Source organism: Brachycentrus maculatus, unplaced genomic scaffold (assembly GCF_059751285.1).
Source record: "Brachycentrus maculatus isolate JH-2025_06_01 unplaced genomic scaffold, ASM5975128v1 h1tg000005l, whole genome shotgun sequence".
Lineage (NCBI taxonomy): Eukaryota > Metazoa > Arthropoda > Insecta > Trichoptera > Brachycentridae > Brachycentrus > Brachycentrus maculatus.
The window spans coordinates 419514-445000 of record NW_028280760.1 but is presented as its reverse complement, the minus strand read 5'-3'; the positions used below and the strand labels follow the sequence as shown (position 1 = coordinate 445000).

Genomic DNA, 25487 nt, shown 5'->3' with positions numbered 1-25487 from the left:
GCGTCGCTTGAGAAAAAACATCCCCGTTTTAAAGTGGTTTTTTGGTTAAGCTACAAATCATCTTCTTCGTTGTCTTACTAATTTGAGATATGTGGTATCAAATGCAATTTTCATATTTACAAAATATGTTTGTAAGAATATGAGCATCACTTCAACAAAGCCTTTTTGTACTGGATACTTATGAATGGTATTTTGTTGCTGCTCGTTGCATAATAAATAAAATAGTTATATCGTATTCATACAGGAGAAAGTGACTAACTAACAAAATGTAAAATGTTCAGGAGGACCATTTAAGTCACTTTTGCTTGGCAAGAAAATAAACATCAATGCAGTTAGTCATTTTAAATAAGTCAATATATGACGCTTCCAAGTTTAAAATCTTTTGGGATTTTTTTCAGGGCCATATTAAGCTAGTAAAATATCAAATTGTCGATGATCACGTTTTTGTAAAAAATGCACTTTGTCACTTTTTCCTGTATGACTACGATATGCGTTTTTATTTTATTTTTTTTTAAATTAAATTATGCACAAATGTTAACTGATTATCATTGTTTTTATCTTCTTCTTACTGCATTCAATGATCCATAGGGCACGGCATCGTACATTAGCAGTGTTATATTGCTGGGAAATACTGTAAGTAAGGAAAGCTTATCCGCTGATGAGTGAAAAATCGCTTATTTTGACTCCACTGAAAATCGAATGCGGGACTTCTAGTTAAACACGCCGACCGCTAAATAATGTAGGTGTTTTTTTTTATATTTATTTTATTAGCATTTATTTCCATATAAAAATATTTCACTTGAAAACCACGTTAGCTGACATTTTTCACTATTTTGTCCAGCCGTTTTATTTCTTGTGAACCCAGTATTTAAATGGCAAATTATTTTTTTTATTTTTCTAATTCAATATATTAAGGATTGAGAGGCGCTGGCCTTTTCAATATACAATGTACTATAACGGATACAATAGAACCAGCCAACACCTCATACAGGTAGATGAAAGTACAAGACAATAGAATTGCTGAATTTATACCAAAAGTGTGTACAATATTGTACAATTTCATAAAACAAACCAAAACTTTAAACTTTAGTTTGATTGGATTGTTTATTTTTAAGTTGTTTACAATTTATTTTGTCAAAGAATAATATTTTAACCATACATGTAGTATTTAATTAAATACATTTTTTTAAATCCCGAATTGACATAGCCTGTGTATACAACTTGGTATAAAGATAACTGTAAAAAAATTAAAACAAGAGAATCAGTAGAAAAGAAACAACAAACTTCAAGAATTGACGCAAAATAAGAAATAGTATCAAATAAATTAAAAAGTAAAAATACAGTAAGAAAATTATGTTTAAAGTAGGAATATCACTTAAAAAATTATTTAATAAATTTATTTATATACCGGACTATTCATCGGACAAATAGCATATCCAGAATCGTGCAAAGGATTAAAAAATCCATACAATAATAGATGGATAAATCAATCATGGCATCAATTCAACAACTCACAACCTACAGTAAGAAATCACTGTCATTCATCCGATATATAATGCAATTCATAAACAATTTTCTTCAACAAATGTGTCTTGAGATATCCGCCCCTGCCAGAAGTTTAGATAAAGAGTTAAATATATAATTTACGCCCTATGAAGTTGGAATGCCTCATACCAAGTCTCGATTTGCAATATGGTAGAATACTTTAACACTTTTATTCTTTATCTAACGATATATCATTTGATTTTGAGAAAACAAGAGCTTGCAAACCGGTTGATATGATTTTATGTATTGTGTAATATTTATTAAGCGCACTTGAGGCAGTATTCTACGATAATTGCCCTATATAAATTATACAAAATTAATGTTATCATTTTTATTATTAATAACAATAAATCTAAATACGTTTAAATTTTGATCAAGTATACAGTGCAAAATTTTTGATCGAATCAAGAAAATTTATTGACTTGCAATTAAAAATCGACACCCCATAGCCAAACTAAATAAAGGCTTAGGGGTATTTTTATTTTGTCAAAATTTCTTTTAAAACGTAAATACAGGACCTATCCACGAACGATTAAAAAAGTCTTACGCGTGTTCTGAATAATTAAAAAAAATACTGCATGCAAATATGAAAAATATGTAATTGAATATCCACATGGATAAGGTATGAACAGTTAAAATTTCCAAAATATCTAATTTAATTGGTATGAAGTTCATAAACATTAAATAATGATGACCATTATAAATATACAAAGTGACCACTTAATCTGGCCGATGAGTGGTCTTAAGCCTTATAATTGCCCAAAGAACTCTTATATTTCTTGTCATAAAATCGTTTCATCTAGCGAGACATCCATGTATAATAAATAATAAAAAGCGTCACTAAGCCCGGTAACCTTGGTAAATTTTATCATAAATAACTACGTACATTATATAAGAGAGGATAATTTTAAGTTGAAGAGTACAATAAGTGGAATTTTTGCTATCGAAGTATTGAAGAATATACAAATATTCTGTCATAACTTTTTTGTTTCGTTTGTTTAGACACTGGTTTCTTCGATTCGTCGGATAACTGTACGAGACATTGGTTGGTGGACTTGTAGCACGACGGCTTCCGCGATTGCCAAATTACGCAAAATAGTTAGTGCAAGTAAGCGCGTAAAAATGCTGGTAAGACACGTACTTCCTGTTTGGCACAGGTAAGCGCGAATTAAATCTTGTATCCACGTGCTGGAGGTGCCGGGTTCGATTCCCAGAGGGGGGGGGGTGAAATTAAATATTTGTGATTTTACACTCTAATATTTATAATATTTAAAAATGCCCGGGACTGGTCCCTGAGGCTCTGGAGTGATCATCTTACCTTCATGTTAGTAACAATGAAGATAACTGCATCAATACGATGCAGTGCTCTATGCACCATTGGGTGCGGATAAGGGTAAGAAGAATCTACTTGTAGACGGACTTACATACAACGACAATATTTTGTCGTTGTGTTTGCAGACGTCCTAGTATGCAAAATGATTCGGTCAGGATCTTACACACATTTAATATGAACAAAATCTCAGCTTAATTAAAGATTACTCAAATCAACCATAGATGCTGCCGAGAGCTCATATATGAAAGAACGTGTCAATTATAGAAAAAAATATGAGTGGTGTGGTTGTCAATCACGAGTAGAATGGTAAATAAAATGACAAAAACCAGCTTATGACAGATCGTAAGTCTTGTAAATATTTGGACTACCATATTCATGTGTGTATGTTGAGATATGAGTATAAATATACCGCTTGCTGATTTTACATTGCGGTGGGGGTTGTACCGTGAAGAGATCGCTCGCCTGCCCACAGGATGTGCCCTCGGATATCCGGTGCGGAGGTAGCGGCCCCGGGCACGCCGGGCACGCAGGGCGCGGGACACCTGGTGCCACGCGACCGGTGACGGATCGCTGACCGCGTTACCAGGTATCAACACAGCGAACATATGGCACCATCTAGTTAGATTTGTACGATATCCCCACATAACTCACAAGATTCTATCGTTGTCCATAGTAAAAAGGTTTGTGAGATATTGCTATTAACAAAAATTAACGCATTTTTTGTCTTAAAAGCTTTTTAAATAGTTCAAGTTTTTATTTTTCATTGTAATATTGTAATTATGATTAACACTGTCAGTCGACAAGCGTATCGCGGTGTGCCCCTAGTTTCATGCAATTTGTCTTTTTTATTAGGTTTAGGTTTGATCTTTCCCTTTTCCCCTTTTCCTCCTTGCGTCCATATTCCAGGTATTTTACAAATTCACAAATGTGGAATTTTGTAATTCAAATATTACAAATACTTATTTTGCAATACTCGTTTATGTGCATGACTTAATGTAACTGTTTTGTAAAATACCCATGAAAATTTTAAAAAATATATGTTAAATAACAATTTTATGATGTTGAGACGGCATGCGTTAAAATTATTCACGGCTACTAACATTATGGAAGCATGAAGACTTTTATCTTAGTTATAGCTTAAATTATCTTGGATTTAATTTATAAGAATTTAATCTCATTCAATAAAAAATACGTATATCCGAATAAAAAACAGTTCGTTATAAATACAATTATTATAAATCTCATTATGTATACATATTTTTCAAATAATTTAAAATTATGTAGCTTCAATAAAAATAAGTAAATCAATAAAGCTGTAACTTAGCTCCATGCTATACTCGATGTCAATCTCAACACAACGGGACAATTTGACATATTTTATTACGCATTGTTTTAAGTTATTTGATATATTATGGTTATGAATTTCATGTGCAGACCTGTCGGTGCAACCAAGTTTATTCCCCTCGAGAGTGTCCGCGGTTATATTAAGTGACATGCGGTCGCAAATCAAAAATGTACGAAGCAGTGTCAGGTCTGTAGGACACATGAGTACATGATGTATGCACTTCAGTGTGAAATGCACATCCGTTAGCTTTGAAGAAAGCTGTCCGCGAGCAGCACGGAAAGCTCTTTGCGGTGGCGGATGAGGAAGTGATGCATTGGACTTTAAATATTTACCATCCCGCCTGCTTGCTCGTTGCCTTTAACCCGACTGCCTATTTCTGCCCGGAGAATTTGCTTGATTGATTCTGACACGAACATGTTTATGGCATAATCAAAGTTTGAACGATTCCACAAATGGAATGTATGAAAGCTGGTGGTATTAAATTATACACTTCAATACATATCAGTATTGATTTCTAATCATAATAATACCAGCGATTTATGTAACGTTATCATTGCAACAAATTGATCAAAAGTATCTGGGCTGGAATTACAGAAAAATCTAACTTCTAGACGACTTCTACATTTGTAACGAATTGAGTTATCGGTCATTATTATCAGAAAATTGATGACACCGAAAAGAAAAATGGAACTAAAATTAAATTACAAAGTATAAATATAAAAATCAAAAAACAAACTTTAAAATAAACCAACTACACAGATAATACGTTAGCAAAGAGGGTAGGGATATGAGGTAACTTAGAGCGTGACAGGAATAAGGCACAACAGCTGTTAGGTACAATACCGTGGTGCACCAATTACTGCCCTAAATCGTACAATAGAAAAACCGTCTGCAGTTCATATTGGCTGAGATGCCATTTGCTATATTTACCGAAACTAGCCAGGGCTGTACTTAGGGGTGTGCGATGGTGCGACCGCACAGGGCCTCGCATTGATCTCCAACGAAAATGAGATCCTCGAAACGGAGATGCAAAAGTTAGAAGTGCATGGATGTTTTTTTTTGTCTTCGGTCTAGCACAAGCTATTTTTGCACCTACACTCGCTTTCTTTAGGGACGGCATCGAAACTAACAACGGTGAAATGTTTATGTACTAGTATGTATTTTATCACACTACCGACTGTCGATAACGATCGTTGTTCATTCAGATAAAAAACTGGAAGTCAGCCAAAATAAGAAATACTGTGTGAGCAAACTTCACAAAATATGCACAAAAAGTAACGTTGGAATTGAAGATTGTCAAGGTTAACTGTCTACTGGATCATTATGATTTAACTAAACAGATGTTAAACATTAATAATATTAATCTACTCTCTCTACTATCACACTGATATAAATTACAATCTTTGTATATGATAATGATATTATATTCGTTTAAGAAAAAGACTTACCAGGAGTTAGGTTTCCTCTTGGCTTGGCTCCGAGGATTGCGAGGTTAACATTTGCCTTTCTTCCATCTATGATAGGGTTTGGGTCTTTACACGCTCTCTCCGCTGAAGATCTGTCACCCATTATTACCTAGAAACAATAACTTTCATCAAATACCCATATGCCAATATAAAATTCCCGTAAATAATATATCCTTAAGGAAGAAAATGATATAATTGTATCCTATTCATAAAAATAAAACAATTTAAAAAAAAAAACAGACTAACAAAAAATTTTTAGTTCTTAACTAAATAGTTTAAAGGACAAGTTTTTATAAGCGCCCTTGAAGTGCTATTTTACGAAAATGGTGCATAGAAATCTTAAAATATTATTATTATTAAAGAATATTCCTGAATTAAAAAAAACGAACTTTGAAAGGAACGCAACTATACAATAAAGAAAAAAATCATGTTAATTATATTTTTGCATATTCACACTGTAACGCCACTAGGTAGGTACTAAAGCCAAGTTTATTTGCTTTTTTGACAGTCCAATCCTATTATGTTTTTTTATTTTAATACATGATAATAAATTCGTCTTGGGTTAGACGAATTTATTATCACGTATTTCTTTCTGCCTACCCCTGCGGGGAAGCGGCGTGATGGTTAGTTAGTTATAAATTAAATATGTATATGAATAAATAAATGTTTTGTTTGTAATGTGATTCAATGTCTCCAAAAAAACAAAGACAGAAAACTGATAATAATTATTTGGCACGACTGAAATTCCAGTTTAAAATCCCGAAATGACTGAAAAGAGTTGAAGCGCAAATCTGGACCTTAAAACAAAAAGAAGCTTAACGATATCAATATCCGGGACACTGCGTCCGCAAAGCACAGGAAAAGAGCTTTTGTAATATCTGGATCTGATCAAAGATTGACTTGACCCATTTTTCAACCCAGAGATTAACAGTAAGTCTATTTAAATCCAGGAAACAAATATGTCTATCGCTAATTAAAACGACTAATCTGTGTCGAAAGATCCATCTACCGGCCAAAGCCACCGGTTCCAAACAATGCAATGGCTTGCACCACACATCAAATGTACGCAGCGGCGGGTCATTGGGCCATCCACATCTGCAGTTTACTGACGCATGTGACGAGCATATTTTCTTTACGACTTTTAAACATTTACGCCAACGATAAAAAGGCGATAAGTCGTCGTAACAAAATACGTGGACGTTCCGTTTTACTGTAAGAAGTAGGGTAAACTAAACCAAGAAACAGGTTAATATTGCATTGAATTCGATTGTTCCGAGCTATATGGTTATTTTATCGCCTACGCAATATACTAAAGGGGTGTGATACAAGAAACCTTTGATATTATGAAAACAATACGAATAAAGTAGGTAGGTAAACTTAATGATATATATATATAACCAAATTGTACAAATATGTACTATTATGTTATTCAGGAATGCAAGCTGCCACGTATCATTAAGTATTTAGAGACTTTAAAAGCGGTTCAAACTTTTTATGAATCATTTGAGAATTTCACATATTGAGTGTGACCAAAGAAACTGGATTTGTTCACTTAGGAGTTATTTATACATTTTAGACACTTTTCAACGTAGATGAAGAAGAATATGCAAGTCAGGGTATTTACAGGGCTATGGTATAAGCTTGTTAAGAGATGGTATGGTCAAATTATAAGCTGCATAAAAATATATATTGTTTTCATGCGATTACTAGAAATAGTATCTAAAATAATCCTGTTAGGATCTTGCATACATTCAAATAAAAGGGTCTCTGATAAATAAAAGCTTTCTCAATCCAACCATCGAAAGATCTAGTGAACTCACATGTACAGTGTCATGGATAGATGATACTCGTATATGTAGGAGTTCCAAAAAAATAGAAGTATAGTTATCAATCATCGGTAGAATAGTGAATGTTGCACGTTTGTAGTAAATGATTACAAATTATACCAGCCTAAGGTAGGTCCTGTCAATATCCAAACATCCATATTATTCTTCACCTATGTTAAGATTTCAAAAATATAATTAAGAATCGACTTTTACGTTTATGTTAAATTAAAACTACTGTAATAATACAGTGGTTATTTCTAATCTGATACAATTTAACGTGGTCATAACTTTTCACGATGATGAGCATATTCAACATTTAAGAAAATGTCAGTCTAAGAGAAATGAAAAGGTGAACTTATAGTTATATATGTATTAACAATGCACGCATTGAGGGTGTTGTAAATTGCATTATTCCTTTTCGAAAAACCTCCTTTGTCGTCGGTTCATGAAGACGAGACGAGGCACCACTGCGCTGCCAGCGCGAGACCGCTGAAGGACATAAATAGATTACAGTTTCGCCGTCTGCTCAGTAGAAAAAAAGGTAAACAATGGATGAATAAAATGGCTGACGGATTGACGGGACATGGAACGGGAGGGCAGCTGCTGTGCTGCCATTGACCCGCGAGGGAATGCTCCCATAGGTGCTTCGTTTTCCGCACCCTTAGGGCTCCAATATCGTGAAACTGTTGTACCCAGACTATACATACAACTAGGCAGACTGCGAATCTCAAGCACCGGTCAATTAAAAGTCCCGCAGAGCACGGTCTACTTGCAAAACATAAAATAAAAACGTTGCCAAGAATAAGACTTTAAAAATTAATTATCTTCTAAAAAATATATTTTATTTTAATACGAAGTCTTTTTCTAAAACATTATATTTTTTTCACGAATAAAAATAAGTTTCTTATACAAATAAACAATCAAGATAGTTAATTAAATTTATTTTACCCCGATCTTATCAGTTCGCTTAATGAAGTGTTTTGAACATTTTTATTTTAACGAACTAAAATTCTTTTAAAAAACAGTGTTAATTTCAATATCACGGTATAATCAAATATAGCAAACTATGTATTGTTTAACAAGATTGTTTATATTACCTTATATCATTAATATCATTAAAAACTGTGAAAAAGGTTGATTGAAAACATGTCAATAAAAGTTTTACTAAGTAAATACCACTATTTCTTAAAATCTTTTGTGACACGTGTTTCGATACATTCCGCATTAAACACGTGTCATAATAAATTTTAAGAAATAGTGGTATTTACTAAAAAAAACTTATTTTAAAAATGGATAGATTATTTTACCACAAAGTGACTGCCGAATCAATTAATGAGAAAACGAAATCAAATATATAATATAAGTATATCTTGAATATTTACCATTGGAATCGATACACGTAATTACATACGTATAAAGGTACTCTCTTGCGTATAAGAAAAACCCAAATATATATTTTTTAAATTAAACTACACATTTCAGTAATAAAATTATGTTGTTTGAGGATTTCATTGACTTTTTTATTTTGTTATTATCAGTTTAAAACTAGTTTTAAAAATGACCGACAGTATTAAAAATGGTTTTTAAAACACCACGACATTTTTAAATATATAACGCGAAATATTTCATTATAATTCTTTTCGAAATAGCTAAGATCCAAATCGGTCAAAACCTTTGCACGTTTTAATCTAACCCTCTAAAATTTCCCCATAGATTTTCCGTCCTTGAGATTCCCTGTGAATAAGGGTTGTTCGAGTGCCCTCGAGTCTCCCCCGTAGCGGAAGGTATATACTATCCTCACCAACCTACTCCATCCCCTAAAAATGAATCTTATTATTTTAAAGAACTAAGAATCAATCGAATATACAATAAGTATATCAGTAGAGTAATGACAATAATAATATCGTTTTTTTCTGTAATAAACAAATACTTTTTAAATTGAATATTTATTATTCATATAATTGCTATTCATTATTTTTGACGCACTGTTTAGTGAAATAATATTATTTGTGTACGTCACCTTTTCAAGGCAACATGAATAAGTACAAAAAATTAATAAATTATTTATTTTCAAAATCGATAAATCCAGGATATGTTGTAGTAAAGGCAGGACATCTTATTTATTTATTATGTAAAATCTTTATTTGTAATTCATGGTACACAAAGCAGAGCATTGGATTTATGCAGTGATACATTCACCGATCAAAGGGAAAATTCAGGCGTCAGTTCAATAATTCATCATTTTTGCCAAAAAATGCTCAATATAATATACTATTATGATAACACTAGTCGAATGCATTTTTTTAATATTTTGCGAGCTTTAGGTGAAATCAATAAAAATAAGAAAAAAATGCATTGCTCAAAAGTTTTTTTTTTCATTTTTCTGATTTTTTTTACTAAAAATGTACTTTTTCTTTGGTAATTTTCAACCATTCTTCAAATCATCTTCCCAAAACCTTATAGCGGTGCTAGAGCCACCCTCGAGTATTACTCAACTCCTCCTGGAGTCACTTATCAGCTGTGGCGAGAACCTCATTATATTAGAATATCCAACGCCAGACTCTTTCAGGTTTTCTGTATGAACAAAAGATAAATTGGTTTTCAATAACGGAAATTTCCAATTTCTACTTACAATTTTACCTCTAAGGGTACGTATGAATCCAATTCATAAAAAAAGACTCTTCTACATTCTAATTAATTACATTAAATCAAGAGTTCTCGAAATGAATTTTCTATTTTGACTCACCAGAATATAAAATCCTTGAAATCGTGACATCACAATTTATTAAAAAGATGTCTCATGTGTTTGATCATAAGCCAGGATTTGGACCTCACATACTAATAAAAGAGTTTCTGCTCAATAAAAATCTTCTTTTCATCTCACCAATAGATGTCTCTAGTAAAGTTCGAGTGATTCAAGAGCAATGTTTCAAAATTGGTTTATATATATATGGAACTTCCAACAATTTGAGTAGTGTGGTTGTCAATAATGGGTAGAATTGGTGAATGTTACACGTGTGTAAAGTTGACACTTAAACCAGCCTATGACGGTCGTCACAGACAGCCCCGTAAATGCCCAGATTTCCATATTCTTCATCTTCGTTGAGATGCCAAAAAATAATATAAAAAATTATGAACACAAAATGTATGTTTAAGAATACATGATGCATGTACTAGCATGTATGTATACACTTATACGTACATACCATATATAAATATATAAATATATATATATATATATATATATATATATATATATATATATATATATATATATATATATATATATAAATATACAGAGAGCAATTCTATTTTACAATAACATACACGAATTCAACACACATTCACAACGCATATAAATGTTTGAGTAGATTCGTCATCCCTCTTTCCTTTCTTCATTCATCCTTTCCAGAACAGCTGAGCTTTTGTCGTGAATTTAATAGTCGAAAACTGCATCTGCCGTTTGCCGCACGAGGCTAAACTTAGGGTAGGAAAGAGACATAGAGTAAAAAAATATAACATCCACTTTTTCAAAAGTGTCGCTTTTTCATGAATGCCATCCAATTGATGGGGGATTTTTGTTTCGAAAAGACCTGTTTTTTGCAACACGGTATTGAATAGGATATATAGTTGTAAAATATAGACCCTTTCTACTACATCAGTATAGTTCCATTATTAACTACTGCATAAAATCTTACAAGATATTCAAATTTATATATATGTAACAGTTCAATCGATAGTTACAGTTTAAACCATTTTTTGTGTACTAAATATCTAAGTTGAAACATATTGTAGATATATAACTAATAGTATTGAGTTTAACCTTTCCTCAATGTGCCCACTACACTGAACACCTGGGCAAGGTGTATAACCTTTGAGGGGATGATATCGAAGTAAAGAGATAGAATTTATGATGCAATATATAAATTACCGAATATCGACTTGCGTTGAAATTGAAACATAAATTGTATTCTTTAATAATAGGCTCACAGCAATGGGGCAGGGAGGGGGCTGGTGGAATTTTATTTTATTTTCTCTACCAAAGATACAATAATTGTTACAAATTCATAATTCATAGAAAAAATATTTACGTTTTTGTTTATTTATGGTAAAAATATATTTAACTCACAGTAAATGACCAACTAAATTTAACTTCAAGTCCACTTTTAAAAATATTGCCATTGTGATTCATTTGTCTTCGTTCTCTCTTTCAAAATTTAATTTTTGTTTTAACGTTAGACCGTAATCATTTCATTTTAATGACCTGATGATTGAATGATTATTCCGAAGCGGTAGTTTAATGATTTTTTCGTCTTAACTTAACAAGGGCTGGATGTCTCCCGAGCCTCCTCCAACCCACCTTACTTCCTGCCGAAAATTGTTTAATATGTTTTAAAAATCTCTTTTCATTAATCTTAATTTAAACGCACCATGCATAAATATTATTTTTAAATATATAAATGTAAATCTACATATTTGATGTGATTATTATGACATGGGTACACTCTTTTTATATTATATTTTAATAGTATGGGACTTTCCGTGAGCAATAAAATGACAATCACAGCAATTACTTAACCCTGATTCGATGCCTAACCATAATTTTCTAACACAAATACGTAATGGGCGTCCGCTGGACTCTCCTCGGGTAAATTGCCCAATTTTTATAATGTACAGTACATTTTGTTGCTGGGAATAATGTTATACTAACAATTAAGTAAACAATTAACGAAATGTTCGTGAGGCTTTTTTATACAGGGATAGATGAAAAAGATGCAGAGCAAATATTATCTATTTTTAATTAATGTTTTACTTAGTAAATACCACTATTTCTTAAAATCTACTCGGCAATTAATCAAATATTATCTTCCTAGAGGATATCTAGGGAAGACCAAAAAAATCATGGATGCTGCAAAGTCAGTATATGGTTCGAAGACATGGCTAGGTGACGTTGTCCATGACAGAAGGACCTACAATCTGAGGACGATGAGAGCTGACCCCAGCAGTCTACAAGGACGATAAGTTGGGATGTTGCCAGGAAGAAGAAGAAGATTGTTTTCCTTCGGATCGGCGATATCTGCTACGAGTTTTCAGATGCGTACATGAGACAATACTAATCTACCTACATTCGAGTATGTAGGTATTCAAATACCACGCAATGTAGATACATTTATATGTACCTATGTAAAATGTAAATGACACACCACATAGGTGAGTGGAAGTTAAAACCATTATTTCCGTAAACATCAGTCCATTGTAAACATCATTTGATATTCGGTCGAATATTAAATCAGACGAACACTCTGGGATAACACGTAGAAAACATGCAAACAATATCACCATAGGACTACAACTACGCATAACGAAAAATCTTGTTTTTTTTCAAAGGGTCGAGACTCACTTCCTTACATTCGTATTAGAAGCAAACTTATTATCAAAGACCTAAGACCGTAGAACACTACATAAATGGTAATAAAAATACGAGATATATTTACTTATTTTAAATCATAATATTGTCGACTTTTTTTCTCAGCTTCTTGCAGTGGCTAGTGCTCTACAGTTTACCGTAGTATTAGAGGAGATCAATTTAGAATAAACGTATTAGACTTGTTACGTTTATTTTGACAATTATTCACTTATTAATTTGGGGTCGACGAGGTATGGGCAGAAGACAGATATGGCTCCGGAATATATGAGATTGGACGGAGATCAGGACCGTCGAGACACTGTTTAAAGCTTCCCAAGATAAGGACAATTACTCTCAAGTATTGAATTCGACGTCACGAGGACCTGATATGACACGCACAGAAGAAAGAGATCAATTTGGCCAGATAAATAACGATGATTGGAAAAACTTTGGTTTTAAATTGAATAAATAAAAAAAAACGATAACAATTGTCATTTGACCCTTATTTTTTTTCCAAAAATTGTTTCACTATCACGGTGTCCTCAGTCGGTTTTACTCAGTACAATCCTACAATATACCTTATATTCTTTTATCTAAAAAATCTAAGTGCTTCAAAACGGAAAACCACAAAGATTGCGCTTCCAAACATTCACACATTCTCTTCTCCTTTTTTCAGTGTGAAGCGAATTTGATGAATTGTTTGTAAATCTTAGTTTTATGGTTATAAAACCCCCTTCTAATATTCGAGAGCTATTAATTTAGATCAGAAGATAAACTTTTCTTTTTATTACACCCAATATTAATAGAAACGTATATAAATATACAAACCTCGTGTATTTTTAATAACGTAGACCCTACACTAGTACAGCGGACACGTGTTAATATAGTTATTGGAAAAATAAACACCTATTAGCCTTTTCCATCAAATAAACACATAAATTTTAGAGATTGATCCGCGCGCAGAATATACATGGACCACACCTCGACACCAGTGTTGGAGGTTAAAGCTAGACAACTCAAACATTTTGTTCATCATCATTGCTATTAAATGAAATAAAAAGAGTTATGACGTCATCAAAGTAAAGGTCTGAAATAAATAAATTAATTAATGTGGAAAATTTCCGAGCGTGCGAATATGAGGGGTGCTAGCACAAAATGTAACATTTTGTTGAAATTGTAAAAACAATATGCATTACGTGCGCTTATTAACGGGATATTTTAATTAACCATTAATCCACGTGAAACCTCACTAATTTCCCGCCAATCCCAATTTGCCCGATGAAGTTTGGACTTCAATTTAATTTGGAGCTGGAGCGCGAGTTGCCATGGAAACAGCTGACACGGGTTCGACTATGCACCTGGAAATCGAGATGAAAGTAAGCAAAAATGTCGAACATCCCCGCCGTGTTTAATTTTTATACATACATTTCAATTTTATCTTTTTTTCCGCACCCTCGATTCACAGGGCTCGATAATAATTTTTAGATCGGGAATAATGTGTTGTTCCGTTCCTTTTGTCCGGGTGCAGCTGTTTGACGAAGGTTTTTTTTCAATAAACACGCATACAAAAAAGCGATGCATTTAACACAGATTGCATATATGAATACCCGCTGCCTGCATACAAAATGTGATATAAATCTAGGTAAATGGGATTAGTCTCGATGCTGGATTATGAAATATAAAAATGTTGCTCGCATAGAAGGTTGCGAGTAAGTTGTGAGGGTTTAAAAAATCCTAGATATTTAAAAAAAATGCACTATCATAAAATAGGCACCTAAATTAATATTAACATACATATCTCCACCCATTTAAATGCTCAGGAAAGGTTTTAGTATGATGCTTTGCAGATGCTTTAGCTACTGAATTGTGTGAACACAATTTATTTTAATATAGGTTTTCAATTTTATCAAATTATGTTTATTTCGCCAAATATATAATATTTAAACAACGTACATATCAATGTAATACTATATACATAAATGTTATTATGGACAACGTTAAATGACAATTAAAATACGTATTGGAAAATAACGAAAGAGAAATCAAATTTTCTTAATTTTTAACCGAAGGAAGGGGTGGGATATTGCTTTTTTGTGTATAATATAGTGCAACCCATTCATATGCCATGGAAGTGTATTATTAGTTTTGATAACCACTCCGTAACAATTTCTTCAGCATTAAGAAAAGTGTATACTTTCTGCTATTTCCGTATTTCGTATCTTAGTAATGAATTAATGGTATTGTTCCAGTAATATAGTTAAGGCTGTTTATTTCCAGAGATGGAGGAAGTGAAAGGACCACATGGGGAATCACGTGGATTGCCAGTATGGGGTCTCAGCGGGAATGCCCATTACTCAATATGACTATCGAGAAAGGCTCTTTGAGAGGAAGAATTATCAAAACAAACTTATCCATAGTATCAATGAATATACCCGATCGTATCTCATAATATAATTATGTAATGATACCTTTGTTTATGCGAAAGAGATAAGAACGTGATGCCTACTGAATTATATTACAGTCCTTGAAATATTGTTCAATTAAATACCATAGGTTTGGAAAAATCAATAAAACAAAAATACTATATATCCATAATTTACTAAAAGTATTTTTACAAAAAACCATTTGATTTTTTTTTTTCATAAACGCCTGTATCAAAATATGTATTTTTATAGTATATGGAGAGTTTGATATTATAAGGCCATCTTGTCGATTATTGACAGTATATTACAAAATTATGTTAGTAAAAAAGATTTGATAAAGTGATTTGACGCGTTCTGTGTTTGTAATATTCATATAATATATGTACATAATACTTTTTTGTTTTCATATTTGGCCTTGAAGCATCGCTTTTTTGACCAAATTATTATAATATTCAATAAGTTACCATTTTTTGGTAATAAAAATAATATTTATATCAGAAGTAAAATTTGAAAATTCAAGCATTATATTATTCATGTAAAAAACAATGTCATGATGTTTCAATTGACGTAGGAGTACACCAGAACAGAGTAAGAATGGAGTAGGGTTAATGCAACTACTTGCTCTGGACGTGGGGGAAAAAGAACAACCCTGATTGTGAGGGTGGAGCTGAGCAGATCATAGGACATAGTGCTAGACTGCCAGCTCGAAGGGTTTGGTGGTGGCTTTCGGGATATCCATGAGGCGACCCCGGAGGCGCTGAACTAGCCGACAAGACTGAAGCTAAGACTTGAAAACTTTTTTTAATTATTTATTTTATTACTTCTTTAGTTAGCTTATATTATTTTTAATACAAACTATTTATTACACTCAATTTACATCATTTATATGTAAATACATATTTACATATTCTTACAGTGAACAAAACATTTATTTATGAATTCTTTCAGACTCTTTTTCATTCTTCATACATTCAGGCATCTCATCATACATTTTTAATCTCGCAAAATTATACAATTTTGCGACTCATGTTCATGATTTTTTTTGTTTAAAACTATTTAACCTAAATATTTGGGTAATTCATGGTAAAAATATATATAAAGATAAGCATATTATATTTTAGACTCTTTTTTATAGGTAACCAGTTGAGTTCTTCATGTTTTCTACAGTCTATATTTTTCTCTTCGGAGTCTTATTTTGTCCGCCTCCGTAGTGTAATGGTCCCGGTCCCAGGTCCCGGTTTCGATTCCTAGGGGGGATCAAATAAATATAAGTGATTTTTTCACTGAAATATTTATTCAATACTACCCTGGATTGGTACCTGAAGCGGAGGGCTGATCACCTTTCCTTCATGTGTAAACGATCAAGATAACTCTGCGTTTATATGACGCAGTGCCCTATGCACCATTGGGGTGCGGATAAGGGTTTTATTATATTATTATTTTATTTTTCCACATGGGTAAAGAAGCGGAAGCCACACGAAAAGTAAAGTAATTAATCAACGTGGAATTGTTTTCATCAATGTACACAAAATCATCAATATAGTTATTTCACGATTCTAATGATATCATGATATCAATGTATTATTTGTTCCGTTTTTAAATGAGAAAATGTAAAATATCTCCTCATACGGCGTCACTAGTGTTGGCGCCAACCCCCAGTGCTAGCCCGACGGGCAGATTGTGAAACAGGCGTTATTATGCAGAAAGGGACCAGTGCGCATTAAACTCGGAGATAATGAGGTTTAAAGGAACGCAATATGAACCTATTCATTAATATTAAGACTGAGTGGATAAATAGGCGTAAACTCGACTCAGTCTGTTTTCAAAATAAAAGGACAACATAAATATTTTTCCCAAAAAAATATTTTGGCATAATATCCAATAATCGTGATACCATAAAATTTGCAGTGCGTAAAAATGTCATTTTTATGTATTTGAAATATATATTTTTAGTTTGTCTTATAAAAAAGTAAGTTTCATCAGCACCATTAAAAGTTTTTTTGAAATATCTGAAAAGACCCTTATGTCAATTGTACATTAGACGATATTGCCTCAGATAAATGCTGTCACAGTTAAAAAATTTAATTGTGGCGTTGTTCTCACAAATGAGCGATATATGTATATTAGATTACTAAGTATTTTTTTTTCAGCGAGCGACTGTGATAAAGCTTGATCCCAAATGTGAACTTACGATAAAATAAATTATTTATAGTAAGAGCTACACAAAATCATTTAATTAATTAATATGCAATATATAGGTATACAACATATCACAGTGATGAAGATTTTAGTATGATGGCCTTTTTATTTTTTTTACATATACTACACTACATATGTACAGCGTAAAATGGATGTGAAAATATATGTAGGTTATTATAAATTTTCGACGTTATAGTACATCTAGCACATTTACATTATTTTTGTGTAATTTCAGCGTGGAATGCGAATTTCAGCGTGAATTTAAACACTGTATATTCATTCACAGTAAAAATTATTGCAGTTAAATTATAATTGCATTATCATCACCATATTACCGAGACGAATGTTAAAAACTAATTTTTGAGATCTTTACAAAAATATTGTAATATGGTATTTATTAAGTTATATAGATATTTATCAGAATGTGGTATTTATTCAGTAATTTATGTTCATTCTTTCTCTAACTTATAGCAACATATTTTTATCTGAAAATACTTTTATTGTGCTTCATTTACCTGATTCAATTAATGTAATTACTGTTTCGAACAAAAACCTCTCCGGAGACAGGTATTTACATATGCGCTGACTGAAAAATTGATCTACAAACCTCACATCATCGGATGACAATAATAATAGTCTGTTGTTCTGTTTTATTTAATATGTTTTAATTTTTACTTGAAGATGAAAACATCTGTTAGTTTTCGAAACTAGTCGTATATATAAAGAAAACTCATTAAGTGGTATATTCAAGTGTTTAATTTAAAAAAAAATAATCAACATGTCATTCCACAAAGTTTATAACTAAAACACCTTTTAAAATCTTCCCGGTCAAAATAAAACCCCTACCTAAATGCTCTCAGCTAAAATAAAACATCTTCTAAAATCCTGGCGGACAAAATAAGAAATAATAATAAAAAACAAAATACAATTTGATTTCCTGCTAAATAGATTGTTGGGAAATATTAAAATATTTACTCTTGTAAAAATGCAGCACTTTCGTTTGACTTTCCTTTGAAGATGGTAAGATGGAATTGAAAATCTGAAAGTCGTGTTGGTGAATTTACTGCTCATCAGACCATAAATGTTGCTCCCTTTGCCAACAATTTTAGTTTTTAATATTATCTTTGAGACCTCAATTACAAAACGTTATTTTTTGGACTGATATTTGTGCTCAGTGGCTTCGTTTTCCCACTCTCCTGGATTTAATTGATCTTACATTATTGAATCTAACCACACGAGACTCACATTAGCCTTAAAAAGCTTATACAAGTATGAGTATGCAATCCCGAGTGCTTTTCTCCATTCTCCTTTTCCTACCTATTATTTCTCCTCCATTTTCTCTCCTATAAAGCAGTAGTGCCCTTCACTTACATTTTACTTGCGTAACCAATCTGGAGCGAAGGATCAATCATCTTGCCTTCATATAGTTGAAGATCAAGTTGATCTCAGCGTTGTATCGACGTGGTACCTTATGTAGTATTGTTTACGGAAAGGGCTAAAGATCCAACCTTTGTATGTAATGCTACAATAGTTCTAGTGCAAATATGGCATTCGTGTTTGTTATGAGCTAATATATATAATTTTGCAGAAGAAAAATTACTGTCTTCGATGGCTTGAGAATAGACCCGCATATGATTATTGTGTAAAATTTCTAAGAACCGATTATGCACTTCAATTCGTATATTTCTTAGTTTTATCTCCGTGTTTACTTAGCCTTCAACAATTTTCTAACGCCAAGGGAATAAATAATGTGTTGACGACTTGGGTAGATTTTCATCATATATATTTTGTTTACGTAATGCTGAACGCTCTGGATAATAATTATACCAAATATTCACAAGTATTCCTATTAATACTTTGGCAATTGTTCCAACGATCTCGGTCTCTTGTTGCTTTAAACCTATCTTTTTGACAGTGAAAATATATATCCACACTGAAAGTAATACATTTTCAATGAGAATAAAAACTGTTTTTATAATTGACACTGAATGTATGTGGTCGATCATAGGTATTGTATGCGTACATGGGATTCATTTATGAACTCAAAACAAGGGATTAGATTTTATTTCGATAGGAAAATTGATTTATAAACGTAACGCATGAAAAATAACTTATCACTAATCCATGAAAAAAGCTGATTACGATTAATCCGAAATTAGAGATAATCTTCGGTTATATTCAATCGTTAGCGTCATAGTACTTGTGTGTGTGTGTGTATATATATATATATATATATATATATATATATATATATATATATATATATATATATATATATCAATATGCGTTTATATTTAAAAATTAAACAGTTATAAAATTTTAACAAAATCTGCAGATACAATGCTTACAAAAAAATGTAAGAAAAAATAAATGTAGTAATAGATAAGAAAATATGAGTGGAATAAAACTTACGAATCCATATCCTCTGCTTTTAGTGGTCTGTCTGTCTGTGATGACGACGGCTTCCTCGATCTCCCCGTAGACGGCGAAGTGCTCCCGCAGGCTCTTGTCTGTGGTGTGGTAGGGCAGCCCCCCCACGAAGAGCTTGGTCCACGTGGTGTCCTTCTGGTGGCCCAGCGAGCCAAGCGAGGCGAGCGCCAGCCCCTCGGGCTCCGCGGCCCCCAGACTCGGCATGAGCATCCTCAGCGCCTCCGCCCCGCCCGCCGGCAGGGAGCGCTCCGGGGGGAGTTGGGCGAGAATCTTGGCGGTCGCTTCCAACCGCTGCCACTCGCTCTCCAGCTCCGCTGCTGCCGGAACCTCCTCCGACTCTCGCGCTCCCGACACGAACCTTTCCACACTCGATATATCTATCTTTCTCGATCTGCGCAATTCGTTACTTATTAATCTTATAAATATGTAGAGATCGACTTCTCGCGAGTTCTCGAGAGTTCTTCTCGCTCGGAGTTCTTCAGATTTCCTTAGTCAGCTAATTATAATTACCGGGAACGTGCGGTGCTCGAGAGGTCCTTCGGGAGTGCGCGGAGAGGGCCGATCGAGAAAAGCTCGCTCAGCGAAGTTTCCCCGCGGTTTCTTGTCGCTCTCGAAAAATTGCTATCTCGTCGACAATTTTCTCACCGCGTCAGTTTATAAATAGAATAGGAATATTATATTTGAGCAAATAGAATACGGCGAAAAGCTTATAAACTGGAACGGACTAGAGTCATTAAACTATTTCGGTATATTGTCATATTGTGGCGCGTAATTACGGCAAACGTTGCGGCATTCAAAATGGTCGAAGCGCCAAACACAAAAATAACAGCCCAATTTTCCGATGTTGACACGTCGCAAATCCCCCAGGAGTCGACGCTCGACTGACGCGCACGCTTTTCTATTATTTAAAACTTTGGAAATTCTTTCCGCGCGTCGAAAGGAAACTGTCGAAGGAAGCTTCGAAAGTTTCGACGAACACTTTCGAAGGAAGTAGCCGGCTGCGAAAGTCGTCGCGAACTTTTGTTTATGAAGTTGAATAAGTTGCGCGATGCCGGTTGGGAGAAATACAGTTCCACTGATAAAGCGCGTGTTCCACCACGTGACTTGAGGCGGCGCGGCTACAGGGACGACGACCCACCACGCAGGACAGAATGCAACTGGCAGTCTGGGTCTGGCAGTGGCAGCGCTGCTACCGCTGGGTATCCCCCCCACATTGGCCCTAGCTAATATTAGCCCCCTAGCTTTTGCAGTGACGGAGATTCCTCACTTTCCCGACCACACCGCTCTCCGCTCGCTGCTCACCGCGCACTATTAACTACGTCATCATAATATACTTTCAGGGGTTATCAATAATACGGTATCGCTTAGTGACGATAACGTTAAACGGATAATGTAGAAATGAATTTTCTAATATTATGTTATTGAATGTACAAAATGTTAACTTGTTGGCACATCAGGGTTAGGATTATCAACATATTTTAAAAGACACGAGTATATTCAAAACAACGTGGTTCTTTTTAAATTTCGGTAAGTTTTAATTCATCATAGAATAAAATTTTACATACAAAATACACAGGTGAGTCGAGATCGGGACACTGCTACTTAAAGTCTATTGTGTTATTTTTATATTTTTTTATGTAAATGAGCTAATTATACATTTCGTTTTTTGACGTGGTAAAAACGTGTTTGAAACATATTTTAAATATGTAAGTAATAACACATGAAACAATAAATAAATAAATAAATAAAAATGCGTATTTTCCATCATTTTTTAAATTTCTTATATTTTAATACAATTTGTATTATGTTTCATCTTATTTTAAAATTTTGACAGAATATTTTTGTTTATTTTGTTATGTGGTTTTTGTGCGCATAAATAATAACAATAAGTGTAGAAATTAGACTTCAAATGATGATTCGATTACCTATTTGTCAAATAAATATATAATATAAAAGATTCCGTGGTTTTTAACTTTTGCAACAATACTTTTTTACAAGAGACTTGATGAAATTTATTTAAACTTTATGTACAGAAAATAAAAAAGTACATTGGCTTGCTTATTGCTAAAAAGCAATATCTTCCGACCAACCAAAAATAGTTTTTTTTTGTTGGTTGTCAACTATTACCCCTACGCCACTGATCGCGAATAGGTTATGAGCCTCTAGCACAGGCACAGCTGTCGTGCGATATACCTCACACATGTTCTAATGTGCTCTGTACTTAGTACCTATTCTAGCCGTTACACATGCGGGACTCGCACGGGGCGAATCAACAAATGCTTGACTAAGACGATGCGTGTAATGACGAAACCCGTCTTCAACAAAATATACCCATCTAAATTATTCAAAATTGTTATCGTTATTATTATAATCAACTTTGCATGAAATAATATCTCTTTAACTAATCTCTGTTACTACTACTACTACTACCATCACGCCGTAATGGATTTACATGGCCCTATTGTATTTCTATTTTCTTCACAATAAGACGTTAAAAGTTCGAGCTGGAAAAACCGATAGAAGAGACATACCATGGAATCGAATCCCAATCAAGTAAAAAGTAACGAATACTCTCTAGGCACATATGTAATTATACTTATTTATTCTTCTTCTTCTAATATTTATCCATACCCAGTGGTGCATAGGGCACTGCATCGTATAGGAGCAGTGTTATTTTGATCGTTAAATATACGGAGGAAAGGTGTCAGCGGATATCAGTTCAAGAAATTCAGCTTTCCGCTTCAGGTACTAGTCCAGGGTCATATTAAATAAGTATATGAGACTGAAAAATTACTTGTATTTATTTTTAACCTCTTGGGAATCGTACCCGAGACCTCCAGCACGGTAGCTAAACACGCTAACCATTACACTACGGATGCGGATAACTTAATTACCCATTCTTTAAACCCGTCCACTAACCTAACTATGAATATTTCAATATTTTTGATTAAGTACATGTATAACCCTGATAATGACAAGGTTCTTGTCGAAACCGGTTGGAGAAAATAACCAATAAAAAGTTAATAAAAATTTAGTTTTTTTTAGTTTTTTCTAGTTTAATTTTACAATGTTTAAAATAAATAATAATAATATTAATAATAATAAAACCCTAATCCGTACCCCAATGGTGCATATGGCACTGTGTCATATAAACGCAGTGTTATCTTGATTGTTTACACATGAAGGAAAGGTGATCAGCCCTCCGCTTCAGGTCCGTGGTAATATTGAATAAATATTACTGTGAATTTTTTTACAAAGTTTTTTAAAATAAGGTGAAATAAGGAAGGAATGTAAAGCAAGGTAGCCTAGCGCGCTACCCACTACTCTATGGAGGCGGACGGATAATATACAAGGTTATTTAATTGAGTAAAAAAATAGTTATATCGTTGAATTACTATATGAGAGCTTGCTTTAAGAGCTGCTATCAATCGCTCCCCTGCTATCTGTCCCTGCCCCACTTTCGCATTTTCACACGCGATAGACAGAGACAACCCGTCATCAAAATATTTCTTCAAGTTAATCAATCTTTTATTTCATTTACACCAAATGGTTACCGGCACGAGTGCGAGGGAGACTACTATAATTTGCATGTGGTAATTTTCAGTACGCATATGTCACCGCAGCCAGTGGTGAGATATGCGAGGATACGTGGACAAGCGTCAAACACAGGGGTAAGAAACTTTTTTTAAATTTTTAAATAACGTGTTAATAAAGGGTACATAAGTAAATTGTTGACGGTGAGTAGAAAAGAATATGCAAGTTGAAAATAAATTGTTGGAAACGAAAACATTTAAAACAGAATTGTATGATAAAGTCAATACTCATTATTTTTTTTATTTTTTTTTACTAAAAGTATTAAATTTAAAGTTAGGCATTTTAATAAAGTATAACGTATACAAATAAATAATGTACCCCTACCACCAAGACCAGTGAATGTTATTTTTTTATCAGCCTGATATGACATGTAATCAATATTTTGTGATTGTCCTAACACAATTACGGTGGAGAAAATTTATATTAAATAAAAATTTACTGCCTCTAATTTCACTCTTAACTCAAAATATTAATAAAAAAAGATAATTCCTACGTGAAAGGTAAAACATATTATTTTTTGACAGTTTTGTTTGTTTGTTTAATGTTGTTGTATGTATGTCTTAAAAGATGATCGAAATTCAAATTGAAAAGTTATCAATATACATTTTAAAAGCCGAAAATATTTTTTTTCAGTGACGTGTCATTTTTTCTATATTTTTTTCTTCTCAGACCCTTTCAAATGAAAAAAAGTGTTAATAAAGGAATACTTTTTTTGCATGCGTTGTATTTCTCGTTCAATTGGATTTCATAGGATATGAAATCCAATTGAACTCTTTGACTATAAATATCTATTCGAGGTACAAATTTCTAAAACAAATTAAACTAAAAAGCGTTTAAATTTATTTCAATCGGTATATTGATTCGATGAGTACCTTTTCGCTTAGCTATGTAGTTAGGTATTCATTACATCAAAGATAAGGTATTAAATTTGGCTCATAATTTAATCTTCGATTGAAGCTGGTTTTCCGATATTATGATAAGATTATTGACTTCTATGAGATTAGCCACTATAAATAATTTGAAGAAGCATATAATATTTTGTGCGTACTACATTAAGTACACACTTAATTATGACATCGCATTAAAACATACTTGAGTCATATATTTTTTATTATTTATTGATTTATATAATATATGTATTTTTTAAATATCTGTTCTACAGATTTTAACTTTGAAAATTGATACATATCACACACACAAAAAATAGATTTGGCCGATCACCCTCTTTATTTTACTCTTAAGAGTTAACTGATGAAAACTATAATTTTATACTAAATTGTCACCAATTGAAAGGTATTCCATTTCGTATAAATAAATAATATTTCGAATAAGTTTAAATTTTTAATGAACATATTTATTAAAATTTATACTTCCGTTTGTTCAATGAACGTCTCTTAGACGGTAGGTTTTTATTATTAGTACAAGTAATTGGTAATTATTTAATTTTCTATCTATTTCTTACCAAGATTCAACGAAAAAGTATCAATTTTCTCATCATCAAAATTCTACGTAACCGGAGGCATGAAGGACTACAGATGTTAAGGAAGGTTGGAGTGTATGTATGTCAGGACAGACGTTTCTGGTGTTCTATCCTTTCTGACTACCCCTGCACAGAAGAGGCTCAAAGTACATTTTCTATCACCTTAACGCTCTTTTGTACACATGAGGATTTTAATATAGCAACAACCTAATAATTAACCCAAATACCACCTAAGTAATTGGTACAAAAGTGGATTATGAGGTGTTTAACTAACCAATGAATATCAGGACAAAGGCCAGCACCAAATATAAGTATATAATATAATAAACCAGCCAGCCATAGCCCGATATAATTCCAAATACAATGCCATTTTAAGTAAAGAGTTATCTATAATGTCAGTGCAGTTATTGTGTTATTATTAATTTATCCAGCCGAGCCT

General features: G+C 33.0%; 1 protein-coding gene across 4 annotated transcripts in view; it reads right to left on the bottom strand.

The window, feature by feature from the left end:
* Window positions 1-21133, bottom strand: part of LOC148313767 (RNA-binding protein 38-like) — a 72778-nt gene extending 51645 nt beyond the window's left edge. For all 4 annotated transcript variants that reach the window (XM_088278327.1, XM_088278335.1, XM_088278342.1 and 1 more), the window contains exons 1-2: window positions 19957-21133; window positions 5672-5798 (exon numbers count right to left, since the gene is read on the bottom strand). In XM_088278327.1, coding sequence (XP_088134453.1) covers window positions 5672-5798; window positions 19957-20184 — 355 coding nt within the window. In that variant the 5' untranslated portion in view covers window positions 20185-21133. The remainder of the gene's footprint in view (window positions 1-5671; window positions 5799-19956) is intronic.
* Window positions 21134-25487: the final 4354 nt, after the last annotated feature.